At 51.4% G+C, this 15,899-nt stretch overlaps 1 protein-coding gene across 1 annotated transcript in view; it reads right to left on the bottom strand.

The window, feature by feature from the left end:
* STIM1 (stromal interaction molecule 1) overlaps window positions 1-15,899 on the bottom strand; it is a gene marked incomplete at its 5' end in the record, with an annotated part of 42,784 nt that overhangs the window by 21,831 nt on the left and 5,054 nt on the right. Inside the window, 2 exon segments of the mRNA XM_029286515.1 lie at window positions 555-666; window positions 9,157-9,271. Of these exon segments, the coding sequence (XP_029142348.1) occupies window positions 555-666; window positions 9,157-9,271 (227 nt within the window).

The raw sequence follows: 15,899 nt of genomic DNA, 5'->3' as shown, positions 1-15,899 counted from the left end.
TAGTCCCGCCTTAGCATGAAAGACGGCTGGGTGATTTGGGGCCAATCACCAGGAGACGGGGAGTTTTAGTCCCGCCTTAGCATGAAAGACGGCTGGGTGATTTGGGGCCAATCACCAGGAGACGGGGAGTTCTAGTCCCGCCTTAGCATGAAAGACGGTTGAGTGATTTGGGGCCAATCACCAGGAGACGGGGAGTTCTAGTCCCGCCTCAGGCATGAAAGCCAGCTCGTGGATTTTGGGCCAGCCCTCTCTCTCAGTCCAGCCCACCTCACAGGGTTGTCGTTGTGGAAAAATAGGAGGAGGAAGGATATGTTGGGTATGTTTGCTGCCTTGAGCCAATTGTAAAATAATACAGGTGGGATAAAAAATAAATGAAATAAAAACAGCACCGGTTCGAAAAGAGAAAGCAAATCTCTTAGCCAAGCACACGGGGGTGGGGGGGCTTCTCAGGGCCTCCCGAGACCACCGTCTCCCCCCAAGCCACCGCCCGCCACCCCCTCCCCCTCCCCAGGTCTCGATGGCCTGACTCTGGGGCCGCGGACCGGCGGGCTGACCTGGGCATGGCGTGGCCGGTGAGCTGAAGCTTCCGGAAGGTCTCTTCGTACTGGGGGAGCTCCACGTAGGTGATCAGCCACTGCACCACCTCCTCGACCGTCCAGTTGTAGACTGCAGAAGGGGGAGAAACAGCAGGGACAGGCAGGTTTTTCCCCCCCTTCCGAACCCCCAATTCTCACAGGGCCCTCTCAGGTCTGTGCGCATTCACCATGTAGTAGGGAGGGAGGAGGGAGCCTTATCAGAAGATCATTGTGCACCCCCACCAGGAGAGATCTGCCCACCACCGCTTGCCCCCCCCGGAGGGGCCTGCAAAGCTGCTTCCGCCCGCTGGCCTGGGGTCTCGACGGGGGGGGGGGTTGTGTCTTGCTGGGGGCGGCTGGTGGTTTAAGAGAACGTTCCGTCTTCACCCTGCTGTACACTGGATCCTCCTGGTCTCTGCTAACTTTCGTGGCAATATTTCATTTTAATGTTGGGTTCTTGGTGCTCTCCGAGCTTGGTTGCTTTCTCGCAGATGTTGCATTAACAAACTAGGTAACATCATCACCCTAGCCAAGGAAGGAAGGAAGGAAGGAAGGGGAGGAAGGAAGGAAGGAAAGTGGGGAAGGGAGAGAGGGAGGAAGGAAGGGAAGGGAGAGAGGGAGGGAGGGAGGGAGGAAGAGAAGGAAGGAAGGAAGGAAGGAAGGAAGGAAGGAAGGAAAGGGGGGAAGGAAGGAAAGGAAGGAAGGAAGGAAAGGGGGGAAGGAAGGAAAGGAGGGAAGGGAGGGAGGAAGGAAGGGGAGGGAGGGAGGAAGGAGGGAAGGAAAAAAGGAGGGAGGGAGAAAGGAAGGAAAGAAGGAAGGAAGGAAGGAAGGAAGGGGGGAAGGGAGAGAGGGAAGGAAGGAAGGAGTGCAATGCCACTCCCACCTTTGGAAATCTTTTTTCAAGAGTCTGGGGAGGGGCTTGTGGGGGGGGGGGTCTCCCACTTCAGTTAGCATTAATTTGGATCACTCCCTTCCTCAGCTCTGCTCCGTAAGGGCTTGCTGTGAAAGTACGTCATAATACATAGGGATTATTGTTTATTCATTCAGCTGTGATTACAATAAACAGGGAGGAGGAAGAAAGGGCTGGGGGGGGGGGAGAAGGACACTGGAGGTGATGGAGACCCTCCCAGTCTGGTCGTTTTCCCTACCAGCAGAGGAAGTGCAAGGACGCTGGAGCGCTGGGCTGATCCCAGGTTGACGGGGTCACCCCATTCCCCAAAGCGCCTGAAGAAGGCAGGACAAGAAGCAACGGATGGAAACTCACCAAGGAAAGAAGCAACCTGGAACTAAGGAGAAACTTCCTGACAGTTAGAACAATTAACCAGTGGAACAGCCTGCCTCCAGAGATTGTAGGTGCTGCCTAACTGGAGGCTTTTAAGAAAAAACTGGATGGTCACTTGTCTGGAATGACATAGGGCAGGGGTAGTCAACCTTGGCTCTTTTATGACTCGTGGACTTCAACTCCCAGAATTCCTCAGCCAGCACAGCTGGCTCAGGAATTCTGGGAGTTGAAGTCCACGAGTCATAAAAGAGCCAAGGTTGACTACCCCTGACGTAGGGTCTTCTGCTTGAGGAGACCTTGGACTAGGAGACCTCCAAGGTCCCTTCCAACTCTATTATTCCACATTCTGGAAACGCAGGCTGCACCCCAAGAATCAGGGCCGCCTCGTCCTAAGGAGAGGAATGGGGAAATGGGCCCAGCCAATCGACACCCAGGTGTTTCTTGCTGCTGGATCGATGCCGGGGGACTCACAGTGATTCTGGCACTGGGAAAGAAGAACATTCTTCAGCCCATACGACCCCTTCGACCATCTGGGTTGGTCTTTCTGGACCCCTCCCCAGCTGGGATCTGAAGCACCAGCTGACTCCTTTCAACTACAGGTAGGCCTCAACCTACAACAGTTCATCATAAACTGGCAGGAGCAGCCAACACCCCAGAAGACAAACTCAAAAAGATCTTGACAAACTTGAAGAATGGGCCCTTTCCAACGAAATGAGTTTCAACGTGGAGAAAGGCAAAGTTTTACATTTAGGTAGGAAAAACCCAAAGGCACAAATACAGATTAGGCAAGACCTGGCTCAAAAACAGCCACTGTGAGAGGGACCTCGGAGTCCTAGTGGACGACCACTTGACCGTGAGCCAGCCGTGTGCGGCAGCAGCCAAAAAAGCTAATAATACAATCCTGGGTGGTATAAACAGAGGCATAGAATCAAGATCACACCAGGTATTAGTAGTGCTTTATAAAAACCTAATGAGGCCACCCCTGGAATACTGCAGCCAATTTTGGTCACCATATCACAAAAAAAGATGTCGAGAGTTTAGAAAAAGTTCAGAGAAGAGCAACTAAGATGATCCAAGGCCTGGAGATTAAAACATACGAAGAATGGCTGCAGGACTTGGGTCTGGCTAGTATAAAGAAAAGAAGAAATAGGGGAGACAGGATAGCAGTATTCCATTATCTGAGGGGCTTCCACAAAGAGGAGGGGATCATGTTATTCCCCAGAGCACCAGAGGGCAGGACAAGAAACAATGGTTGGAAACTGATCCAAGAGAGAAGCAACCTGGAATTAAGGAGAAACTTCCTGACAGTGAGGACAATCAACCAGTGGAACAGCTTGCCACCAGAAGTTGTGGGTGCTCCATCACTGGAGGCTTTTAAGAAGAGGCTGGACAATCCCTTGTCTGAGATGGTATAGGTTCTCCTGCTTGACCAGGGGGCTGGACTAGAAGACCTCCAAGGTCCCTTCCAGCTCTATTCTATTCTATTTAGTGTTCAAAGTCACAAAAGCACTGAAAAGAGGGACGCGACCGTTTTTCACACTTATGACCACTGCAGTATCCCCAGGGTCACGTGATCAAAATTCAGACCTTGGCAGCTGACTCATATTTATGACGGTCGTAGCGTCCCAGGGGGGTCGGTGATCCCCTTTCGCGACCTTCCCACCAGCAAAGTCAGTGGGGAATCCAGATTCATTTAACGACCGTGCGACTAACTTCACAACGGCAGAATTCACTTAATAATCGGGGGCAAGAAAGGTCGTTAAATGGGGCCAAACTCACTTAACGACTGCCTCGCTTAGCAACAGGAATTTTGGGGCTCAACTGTGGCCGTGAGTCGAGGACTCCTTGCATGTTTTTTCTGCCCAGCAGGAGATCGGTGGCCGGCCAAACAGCTCGAATGCTACGTTTTGACCTTGGTCATAAAATAAACAAACATTTGTGGTTAATTTGGGGATGGAAAGAAGCCTAAGAATAAACGGAGCAGCCCATTTCAAGGGCCACCACGGCCTTTGTTTACTTTTTTAATTGGGCAGCTCATTTAGAAAGGAAAAGTCCCTGGCTCCAAAGGCTGCTTGTCCTCGTTTGGACTGGTCATCCTCAACACACAACACACACAAACACACATTCTGCCCCATTTGAGAGAGAAGAGAGGGATCGCTCTGTCCCTTTGCCAACTTTCCTGCGAGGGAGGCCGGAAGGATGAAGGCCTGGGAGGAAGGAAGGAAGGAAGGAGGGCCTCCCCAGCTGTTCTGCCCCCTCCAACACAGCTGGAGGGAGGCCAGGGGGGCGTCGGAGCAAAAGCCCGAAGGAGGACGGAGCCAAGAGGCCCCGGGAGGACCGGAGCTTGAGCCGAGAGCAGCAAAGGGCCCGGGCCGGGGGCTGACGGGCCGGGGGGTCCTCAGGGAGCCCGGTCAGCCTCGCCAGGGCTGCTCCGGCCGGGCAGGGATTGTGGTCCACCCACCAGGGCTGGGCTGCTGTGGGGCGTCAGCAGGAGGAGGGAGCCAGGAAGGCCGAAGGGCCCAGGGAGATCCCCATGGACTTCTGCTTGGACGGCTGACCTTCCTCTGGGGAAAGCACATCCGGAACTCAGGGCTGAGCTGGGGGGTTTTCTTGCAGATATTTCATTGCCCAACTTTTTTGGGCAATTTTTTATTATTATTATTATTATTATTATTATTATTATTATTATTATTATTATTATTATTATTATTATTATTATTATTATTTTAATAATCATAATCATAATCATAATCATAGTAAAGTTGGAAGGGACCTTAAAGGTCATCTAGTCCAACCCTCTGCTCAGGGAGGAAACCCTATACCATTTCAGACAAATGGCCGTCCAATCTCTTCTTAAAAACCTCCAGTGTTGGAGCAATTCACAAGTTCTGGAGGCAAGGAGTTCCACTGGTTAATTGTTCTCACTGTCAGGAAGTTTCTCCTTAGTTCTAGGTTGCTTCTCTCCTTGATGAGTTTCCACCCGTTGCTTCTTGTCCTGCCTTCAGGCGCTTTTGAGAATAGCTTGACTCCCTCTCCTTTGGGGCAGCCCCTGAGATACTAGAACATGGCTATCGTGTGACCCCCTCGTCCTTCTCTTCATTAAACTAGACAGACCCAATTCCAGCAGCTGTTCCTTATATGTTTTAGCCTCCAGTCCACTGATCCTCTTTGTTGCTCTTCTCTGCACTCTTTCCAGAGTCTCAACATCTTTTTTACATCGTGGAGACCAAAACTGGACGCAGGATTCCAAGGGTGGCCTTACCAAGGCCTTGTAAAGTGATCTTTACGTGATCTTGAGTCTCTCGCTCTGTTAATGCAGTCTAGAATTGTGTTGGCTTTTTTGGCAGCTGCAGCACACGGCTGGCTCCTATTTAAGGGATTGTCCACTAAGACTCCGAGATCCCTCTCACAGTTACTACTATTGAGCAAGGGGTCTGTCTGTCTGTCTATCTATCTACCTACATACCTACATACCTATCTATCTATCATTTCTACAGCTGCCCATCTCAGTCAACGGGTGGCTTACAATTCCAAAACTATATTACCATTAAAACATCAAAAACAAATATCCCTCAGATATTGGAATGTTGCTCTCATGTCAGCCCTGATCCTTCTTTTCACTAGACCAGGGGTAGGCAACCGTGGCTCTTTTAGGACTCGTGGACTTCAATTCCCAGAATTCCTCAGCCAGCATGGGGGAATTATGGCCCCCTCATGACTCGTGGACTTCAACTCCCAGAATTCCTGGGCCAGCCATGCTGAGGGAAAAGGGAGAGGTTTCCAAGCTGAGCCATGCTGGCTCAGGAATTCTGGGAGTTGAAGTCCTCGAGTCATAAAAGAGGCAAGGTGGCCTACCCCTGCACTAGACCTACCCAATTCCCGCAGCCCTCCCTCTTGTGTTTCAGCCTCCAGCCCCCTACTCCTCTCTGCTGCCCTTCTCTGCCCTCTTTCCAGGGTCTCAGCCTCTTTTTGGGAGCCTGCTGGCGGGAGGGGCCGGGAGAGACCCCCAGATAACAACAGGCTGCCCTCCAGGAGAGCCTGGCGCTTGGCGAAGGGAAACCAAACCAGGATAAGGTGGGGGGGGGGGCTGGCCGAGAGCCGAGGCCTTATCTAAGGAAGCTCTCAGCACCCGTGTCAGCCTGACGCCTGCCTGGAGGGCCTGCTCCTTGTTCTTAGAGGGCCTCCCTGTGTCTTCCCAAGCACCTGGACACGGCGCCTGGTCCCTGGTCCAGCCGGAATCTCTTAAACTGACCTTCTGGGTTGGGCAGAAAAAAGTCTACCCAAAACTTGCCTGCTGTAAAGGGATTTATTTGAGAAATAGATCCTGAAATTCTCAAAGGTTTCAGGGAAGGGAGAGCCTGACCCTGATGACTTTGGGAATCATCAGAAAGCATGCTGGGGGGGTGTGTGGTGGCTGTGGCTGGGGGGTCTGCCCCGGCCCTAGTGAAAGGGCCGCCTACAGGAGAGAACAGAGGCTCAGAAGATGGACATCGGTGCCCCTTCTCCTCCGTCCCTCTGCTCTGAGTGAATCTCTTGCCAGGGACCCCCCCTCCAAGGCTGCAGGACAGAGCCAGCCTCCGTGGCCAGAGGAAGCGCCCCCGAGCCCTCCCCAATCCCCCCCATTTCTCTCTGCAGGGACGCCCCCTGCCCGGCTGCTGCTCCCGTGCTTCCTCTTTAAGGCAGGGCTGTCCCACGTGGGCAACTTTTAAGACCTGTGGACTTCAAACTCCCAGAATTCCCCAGCCGGCTGGGAGTTGACGTCCAGAGGTCTCAAAGTTTTGCCAAGGTTGGACACCCCCCCTGCTTTCTCCTGTGACATCCCCCCCAAATCTCTCGCCCTGTACATCTCCACTAAGGTGACCCCCAAAAGACACCTGGAAAAATATTCATGATTGACAGGTCCTTCCCTATTGCCCGGCCAGCCGTGTTGCGTGAAAGACCTTGCCAAACCGCTGGGGAGGGAAAAAAACAAACCCCAATGCAATTGTACAAAGTTTCAAAATAAACAAGTCCTGTGATGAACGGAAACAAGTCGAGGGAGAAGAGGGGGTGTCTGGAGGAGGTAGAAGCAGCTGCTGGGGAAACAGAGTCAGGAAGGAGGAAGAGGGGGAGGAAACCAAGGCTGGGGGGGGCAGGAGGAGGTTGGAGGGGCAAAGGGGAGGAGGTGAGAGCGCCTTCCCCGGTGGAAGTGGCCTCCTGCCTCCCATCATTTGGAGCAGTGGTTCTCAACCTTTTTAATGCCGCGACCCCAACTGGTCGTAAGTCGAGGACTAAACCAGTCGTAAGTCGAGGACTAAACCGGTCGTAAGTCGAGGACTTTCCCTGCCCGGGAGTGCCGCACATGCGTGGTTCCACCCCCTGCGCCGGCCGAGGCGTAGCTGGCAAGCGGCAGAGACGGAGCAGGCCGGTAAATATTTGTTTTTAATTGGTTTTTATTGGGGATAGTGTTTGTATCGTTTTAATATGCTGTAAGCCGCCCTGAGTCCTGTTGGGAGAAGGGCGGCATATAAGTTTAATAAAATAAATAAATAAATAAATAAATAAATAAATAAATAAATAAATAAATAAATAAATAAATAAATAAATTAAAATAAATAAAATAAAGGGAGGTAAGGCACCCGCCGGAAAAGGGGAAAAAATGGCGGACAAAAAAAATGGCGGACAGCCTTTCTTGGCGACCCCCGTGAAATGGTCGATCGACCCCAAATGGGATCCCGACCCACAGGTTGAGAACCACTGATCTGGAGGGAGGCATCCGTGCTCAAAGGCCCAGGCCTGGCTTGGAGGAGAGTCGGAGGGGTCAAACGCGTCATCAGACTCCAGTCCCTTCCTGCCCACAGGAGACCTACGTCCAGCCCACCTTGAATTCTGCTGACTCTTCTCTCCCGCCAATTCATTTGGACCCTTAATAGCTGAGATCCTTGTTGAGAGCCTCAGCTTGCAAGAAAACTTTATATTCGTTTGAACTGCCCGGACTTCCTAATTTTTCCCGTGCTTGACGTGAGTTCCTTTTCCTACAGAGGCCAAACTGGAGCAAGAGAAGAGAATCTCTGTAGCTCAGGGTTGAAATGAGGGGACCTGGGTGCTCTCCGAGCTGGGCGGTTTTTTTGCAGATGTTTCATGACCCAGCTAGGGTACATTGTCAGTGCTAGAAGGAAGGAAGGAAGGAAGGAAGGAAGGAAGGAAGGAAGGAAGGAAGGAAGGAAGGAAGGAAGGAAGGAAGGAAGGAAGGAAGGAAGGAAGGAAGGAAGGAAGGAAGGAAGGAAGGAAGGAAAGAAAGAAAGAAAGAAAGAAAGAAAGAAAGAAAGAGACAGACACATACACATAGCGATATATGATAGATAGATAGATAGATAGATAGATAGATAGATAGATAGACGATAGTTAGCAATAGCACTTAGACTTATATACCGCTTCATAGTGNGAAGGAAGGAAGGAAGGAAGGAAGGAAGGAAGGAAGGAAGGAAGGAAGGAAGGAAGGAAGGAAGGAAGGAAGGAAGGAAGGAAGGAAGGAAGGAAGGAAGGAAGGAAGGAAGGAAGGAAGGAAGGACTGTGGGGTCCTTGGTGCTCTCTGAGCTGGGTGGTTTTCTTGCAGACGTTTCACGACCCAACTAGGGAACATCATCAGCGCTAGCACGTATGGTCTCATAAATCACATTTACACACCATTCAACGCGACCAAAAAAGCTGCCACTACGAAAGAAACAAAAAAGACCGGAGCACATCCTTTCCTGCAGGCCACAACCAGATAAGCAGGGATTAACACCAGAAAAACAATCCTCATCATGAAATGATGAAGGGGAAACCACACCCAGGCAACTTTATATAAACAAGATTCGACCCCATTCCATTCTAGCACTGATGATGTTCCCTAATTGGGTCATGAACGAAGCTCAGAGAGCATGAAGGTCGTCCTCCTCCTCCTCCTCCTCCCAGTGAAGAAGTTTCCTAGTTGGGTCTGGAAGAAAACCACCCAAAGTCAGAAGCACCAAGGACCCCACACCCAAAGTGGGTGCTAAGCTCCAGTGGCCGCACGTTGACCACCGCGGTCTGTCTTTGGTAGAGAAGCAAAACCCCTGGGCCATCTTTAGCCTTTTCTGCCCAGTGGCCTTCTTGGGGGAGGGGGGGCAGAATTCTCCAGGTCTTCTCCTGACCCTTCTCAGCCTCTCAGCCGGGCCCTCAGGACCAGGCAGCCCTTCCCGGAGCCTCTTCCTGTCATCAGAGGCAGCGAGTCCCGAGCTGGCCACCCCATCCTTCCCTGGCAGGCACCTGAGCTACGGGGGCCCCCTCCGGGCTCACCTTCCGATGCCTTCCAGGCCTTCCAAAGATCTTCCACGCTGATGAGCTTGTCCTCCCCGTGGAAGGTGCTGTGCTTGATGGTGGGGTCGTGGTAATTCAGGTCTTCCCGCAGGAACTGGGAAAGGAAGACAACGACAGAGTCAGTGCTGCCACCTCCGGCTTCTTCGCTTCGCTGGCACCCTGCCGTACACTGCGAGGGAGGGGGAGGGAATTGGGGGGGTAGCAGCCTGTGGGCCTGGGAATGGGAAGACCCACGGTGGGAGACCCGTGGCAAGAAGCAGAGGTGTCAAATCGGAGTGAGCCAGCCTCCAAGGGCACCCAGCCTGGGAACCAGATGTGAAACTGCAAGGAGAGGCACTGCGTATCCGAGCCAGGGAATATTCAGATCTAGCTTTACTTTCACTGCAACCACTTAGCTTTAGTAAAATAACCTTTCACTTCAATCAAATGGCGTCGAGGACCTTTCTTTCTTTCCCAAATGCCTACACTGGGGCGGGTCTGACGCACAGACTCAACCGGCTACGTCCGTCCCACACAAAGGACCCCCCCTTGCAAGGCTTCCTGCCAACCAGAGGCTGGATCAGGGCCAGGGCAGGGCAAGTCAGAGCCCTTCCTGGTTCTTATGCAAATGGAGGGCACCGAACCGTTGGAAAGGCTGCCACTGCCGGCTTGGAAACCTGCCCTGCGTTTTCCCACCTGCTTCCTGCGTGAGACCCCCTTGCCCCATGACAGCCAACCCTGCCGGGGGGGAGGGGGGCATCCACCTGTCTCGTTCTCCTGCGTCCTTTCACTGATTCTGTCCTTGCCAACAGCTGTCACAGCTCAGCAACCTTGCAAGAAGGGGCTGCCAGGACTGGTGCACAACAAGCAAGCAAGCAAGCCTGTCTAAAATGCCCTAGGGCAGTGGTGGGGAACCCATGGCACGGGTGCCAGAGGCGGCACTCAGAGCCCTCTCTGTGGGCACGCGCACCATCGCCCCAGTCCTGGGCCTTCAGCTGGGTTTTATAAAACCTTTTCGCTTTAGGCCTCCACCGCCGTGTGCAAAAAAAAAAAAAGGTTCAATCAATTTCAACTTCTCGCGGGGAAAAAAAGATCTTGCAAAGTTGTAATTGATTGATTGAACTTTTTAGTCCCACCCAGTCTGTCATTACCACCACAGCCACGTCCACCCCATTGCCACACCCACCCAATGGGCCACACCCACCCAATGGGCCACACCCACCCGGCACTCGACAATGCATAAGTGGGTTTTGGGTTGCAGTTTGGGCACTTGGACTCGTAAAAGGTTCGCCATCACTGCCCTAGGGCAGGGGTAGGCCGCCTTGGCTCTTTTATGACTGGTGGACTTCAACTCCCAGAATTCCTGAGCCAGCCATGCTGAGGGGAACGGGAGAGGTTTCCAAGCTGAGCCATGCTGGCTCAGGAATTCTGGGAGTTGAAGTCCCCAAGTGATGAAGGGGCCATAGTTCCCCCATGCTGGCTCAGGGATTCTGGGAGTTGAAGTCCATGAGTCATGAAGGGGCCATAGTTCCCCCATGCTGGCTGAGGAATTCTGGGAGTTGAAGTCCATGAGTCATGAAGGGGCCATAGTTCCCCCATGCTGGCTCAGGAATTCTGGGAGTTGAAGTCCACGAGTCATGAGGGGGCCATATTTCCCCATGCTGGCTCAGGAATTCTGGGAGTTGAAGTCCACCAGTCATAGAAGAGCTGAGGTTGTCTACCCCTGCTCTAGGCACTAAGAGGTTGTGGCTTTTAAGCAAACTTCATTACAAAAACATTTGCATGTTTGCTTGTTTTTAAAAAAAAGCACCCAGAAAGGAATAAAAAATTGAGCAGCCTTTGTGACACCATTTCCTGCTGTTCATCACCACTCCCAAACTCTTGACTTCAAAAAAAAAAAGCAAATTCAAATCAAGAGTGTCAAGAACAAAAAAGCCTGCGTTGTTGTTTTTTCTTCTGAAATGAGCCAGCAAGCCGCAAACACGGAGGGTGCTGTGTTCAGAATGACAGCCATAAAGGAAATGAAAGTGTGGCTGGACCAAAAAAGCAACTAATTGCAAGAGAAAGAGAATCTCTCCCAGGGTGAAGAAGGTGCTAGGCTGAACACACAGACACACACAGACACATACACACACACACACAAGCTGCTGCTGTGGCTTGATGAATCCTTTCCTAGTGGACGATCCCTTAAACAGGAGCCAGCCGTGTGCGGCAGCAGCAAAAAAAAAGCTAACACAATTCTGGGGTGTACAAACAGAGGCATAGAATCAAAATCACGTGAAGTATTAGTACCACTTTACAAAGCCTTAGTAAGGCCACACACCAGTTTTGGTCACCACATTACAAAAAAGATGTCGAGACGTTGGAAAAAGTGCAGAGAAGAGCAACAAAGATGATTAAAGGCCTGGAGAGTGAAAAATATGAAGAATTGCAGGATTTGGGTATGTCTAGTTTAATGAAGAGAAGGACGAGGGGGGGACATGATAGCTGTCTTCCAGTATCTCAGGGGCTGCCCCAAAGAAGAGGGAGTCAAGCTCTTGTCCAAAGTCCCTGAAGAAGGCAGGACAAGAAGCAACGGATGGAAACTGACCAAGGAGAGAAGCAACCTGGAACTAAGGAGAAACTTCCTGACAGTTAGAACAATTAACCAGTTTTATGGAAGTTGCCTTCAGAAGTTGTGGGTGCTCCATCACTGGAGGTTTCCAAGAAGAGGCTGGACAGCCATTTGTCTGGAATGGCATAGGATTTCCTGCCTAAGCAAGGGGTTGGACTAGAAGACCTCCAAGGTCCCTTCCAACTATTCTAATTCTTTCTCTACAATGTTCTCCTGGCTGGTTGGCCCACCAGAGTGTCCCCTGTGAAGTTACAAGCCCTAGGACAGGGGTCGGCAACTTTGGCTCTTTTATGACTCGTGGACTTCAACTCCCAGAATTCCTGAGCCAGCCATGCTGAGGGGGAAGGGAGAGGTTTCCAAGCTGAGCCTTGCTGGCTCAGGAATTCTGGGAGTTGAAGTCCAGGAGTCATGAAGGGGCCATCGTTCCCCCATGCTGGCCCAGGAATTCTGGGAGTTGAAGTCCGTGATTCATGAGGGGGCCATAGTTCCCCCATGCTGGCTGAGGAATTCTGGGAGTTGAAGTCCGTGATTCATGAGGGGGCCATCGTTCCCCCATGCTGGCTGAGGAATTCTGGGAGTTGAAGTCCAGGAGTCCTAAAAGAGCCAAGGTGGCCTACCCCTGGCCTAGGAAGAGGAAGGGAGACAACGGGGGGCCTCTGCAGAGAGCCAGGGCCGGGGTTTTAAGTGGAGAGAAAGGCGAGGAGGTTAGGGATGAAACGTCTCAAGAGGGTCCAAGATGGCGGAAGGCCGCGCTGAAGCCCTGCAGCCAAGCCAGGGGGGGGCAAAGCAGAGGTGCAGAGCTGCTTCCCTGCAGCCCCCTCCCCAGCACAGCCCGTGACCTCCACCCAGAGGCCGGCAAGGTCCTCCCGACCCTCCAGGCAGCTCCGCTGGGAGCAGCCCTGATCTGCCCGAGGGAAGCAGGCAGGGGAAGCAGCTGTTGCTCGGTATATTTAGCTCAGGAAAGAAAAGTGATCCCTCCTGTCAGTCCGGCTGCCAGAGCCCGGCTTCCAGGAGCCCCAGGAAGCGGCCGTGCCCAGGCGGAGGGGGGGGGCTGCTCCGTCCACGGCAGAGGGAGCAGGAGGACCCCCTGCTTTCCCCAAAGACCAGGAGCCCAGCAAATAGGCTGTGCTAAGCCTTCCTTCCCTCCCTTCTTCCCTTTCCTTCCCTAGCTTCCTTCCTTCCTTCCCAACTTCTTCCCTTCCTTTCCTCCCTCCCTCCCTCTTTCCTTCCTCCCTTTCCTTCTTTCCTTCCCTTCCCTAGCTTCCTTCCTTCCTTTCTTCCTCCTTCCCTCTTTCCTTCCTTCCTTCCCTTCCCTAGCTTCCTTCCTTCCTTCCCAACTTCTTCCCTTCCTTTCCTTCCTCCCTCCCTCTTTCCTTCCTCCCTTTCCTTCTTTCCTTCCCTTCCCTAGCTTCCTTCCTTCCTTCCCAACTTCTTCCCTTCCTTTCCTTCGTCCCTCCCTTCTTAATCAGCTTCCTCCCTCCCTTTCTTTCCTTCCTCCCTCTTTCCCTCTTTCCTTCCTTACTTCCCTCTTCTTCCTTTCTTCCTCTCCCTTCTGTCCTTCCTTCCCTTCTTTCCTTCCCTTCCCTAGCTTCCTTCCTTCCTTCCCAACTTCTTCCCTCCCTTCTTAATCAGCTTCCTCCCTCCCTTTCTTTCTTTCCCTTCCTCCCTTCCCTCTTCCTTCCTTCCTTCCTCCCTCCCTCTTTCCTCCCTCCCTTCCTTCTTCCCTCCCTCCCTTCTTAATCAGCTTCCTCCCTCCCTTTCTTTTCTTCCCTTCCCTCTTCCTTCCTCCCTCCCTCTTTCCTTCCCTCCCTCCCTCCACCTGCCTGCCTTCCCTCCTTCCTCCCGCCGCTCAATTCACAGTTCCAGCTCTTAGTAAGAAGCCCCCCACTGTTGCCCTCCCTGCCCACCCACCCAGAGGCCCCCCCTCCGCATGGAACTCTACTGCTTCCTAGGTCAACGTACTGAAACAATACACAGAAAAGGAGAATCAAAACGACTAAAATGTCACAAGAACAGAAATGATTAAAAGATGTCGCATGCATTGTGAAAAGGTGGGTGGAGGGAAGCAGGAAAAAACATTCCTTTGCCCACAAGATGCCCACCCGGAAAGCCCAAAGTGAAGAGCTGGTGGCCAAGAGATGCTGACAAAAATCATACTTCAGAGAACCACAACATGACAACCTGCCAAATCATCACACAAGCTGCACAGGGCACCTTCCGGTCACCTTTGCAGGTGTCCAGGCTGGTTGTGGAGAAGGTGACCCACTTGGTTTGGAGCAGGGGCCCCCCAACCTTGGCCCCTTTAAGACCTGCGGACTTCAACTCCCAGAATTCCCCAGCCAGCTATGCTGGCTGGGGAATTCTGGGAGTTGAAGTCCGCAGGTCTTAAAGGGGCCAAGGTTGGGGGCCCCTGGTTTAGCGCCTTCTCTTGCAACAGACACCCCTAAATCTGGCTTGTGAGCTAATCATACATTAAAAACCAACCCTACTGTCAGGGAAAATCTATTTTTTTTTTTTAAATTCGCGACTGTTAACGTTTGAACGGCATCCTAAGCAATTCTTCCCTGTAGGCCACGTTCTCAAAAACCAGAGACCCCATGCAAAAAATAAAATAAAAGAGGGGTGCAATGCTTTTTTTTTCTCTTTTGCAACCCAAGGGTCGCCTCCACACCTTTTGAGTAGCCTTGCAAAAACTACGATTCCACGTGCATTAAAAAAAATGGCCTCGGATTAAAGGAGACGGAAAAACCGGATTCCCAACGCTCAGGATCTCCTTAACCAGATGATGGGCAGCAGAAAGCCGAGATCTTGAAGGAGAGGATTTGGAGAGAGGCTGATGGGCAGCTCAAGTGGGATCTTGGAAAGGGCCCTGAGGACTATATTAAGACTACAGCATGGGAAAGATGGATAGTTTATATACAGAAGAGATATGAGATAAAAAAAATTATCATGTAGGTTAGGAATAAAAAATTTTCTTATGTTAGTAGAATGAATGTTATGAAGGGGGTTAAAGGAATTAGGATGTTGTGTATTTTAAAATTAGAGAGTATGGTAGATAAGTTGTGGATATTATAATGGCTTGGTAACCCTGTGTTCAGTTCTGGGAAGTGAGGGAGGGGAAGGGGGGGCAAAGGGAGGGGGAGGGGGATAATGGGGTGGGGGGAGAGTCGGGATGGTATTATAAGTATGCATTAATAGTTATACAACTAAAATGTGTAATGTTAGAATTGAAATGTATGTAGGTTAATGCATTCTATGTTTGAAAGATGTATAATAAATAAAAAATAAAATAAAAAAATAAAAAATAAAATAAAAAAGACTACAGATGAGAAGAACAGTAGCTTGAACAGGCAGCCCTGGGCAGGAGAGGGGCTTCATTGGCACAGAAGGAAGGGAGGGAGGGAAGGGAAAAGGAAGGAAAGATGGAAAAGGGAACTGAAGAAGGGGAAGGGAGGGAGGGAGGAGCAGGAAGCAGAGGAGGAGGAGGAGGAGGAGAAAGAAAAGGAAGAGGAAGAGGAAGAGAAGGAGGAAGATGAGAAGGGAGGAAGAGGAGGAGGAGGAGGAGGAGAAGGGAGGAACAGAAGGGGGAAGGGGGTCTCTCTGAGCTTGGCTGCAGACATTTATAATAATAATAATGATGATGATAAAGTTGGAAGGGACCTTGGAGGTCATCTAGTCCAACCCCCTGCTCAGGCAGGAAACCCTACACCATTTCGGACAAATGACCCAACGTAGAACAACCTGCCTCCAGAGGTTGTGGGTGCTCCAACACTGGAAGTTTTTAAGAAGAGACTGGACAGCCATTTGTCTGAAATAGTATAGGGTTTCCTGCCTGAGCAGGGGGCTGGACTAGATGACCTTCAAGGTCCCTTCCTATTCTATTCTATTCTATTCTATTCTATTCTATTCTATTCTATTCTATTCTACTCTACTCTACTCTACTCTAATCTGCTGAGCCCAGAAGAAGCACCTATCAGCTGGAATGTTGCAGACTCTCCAGGGTCTTGTGATCTACATTCAGATGCTTGGCAACTGATTCCTATTTACGACGGTCACAGTGTCCCAGGGTCATGTGAAGGGACCAAAACCTGCTGCAACCACCCAGCAGCCGGGGGAATAAAAACCAAAC

Source organism: Protobothrops mucrosquamatus, unplaced genomic scaffold (genome assembly GCF_001527695.2).
Source record: "Protobothrops mucrosquamatus isolate PMUCROS unplaced genomic scaffold, P.Mucros_1.0 scaffold3960, whole genome shotgun sequence".
Taxonomy (NCBI): domain Eukaryota; kingdom Metazoa; phylum Chordata; class Lepidosauria; order Squamata; family Viperidae; genus Protobothrops; species Protobothrops mucrosquamatus.
The sequence above is the reverse complement of the archived record's forward strand: the minus strand, read 5'-3'. Positions and strand labels throughout refer to the sequence as shown.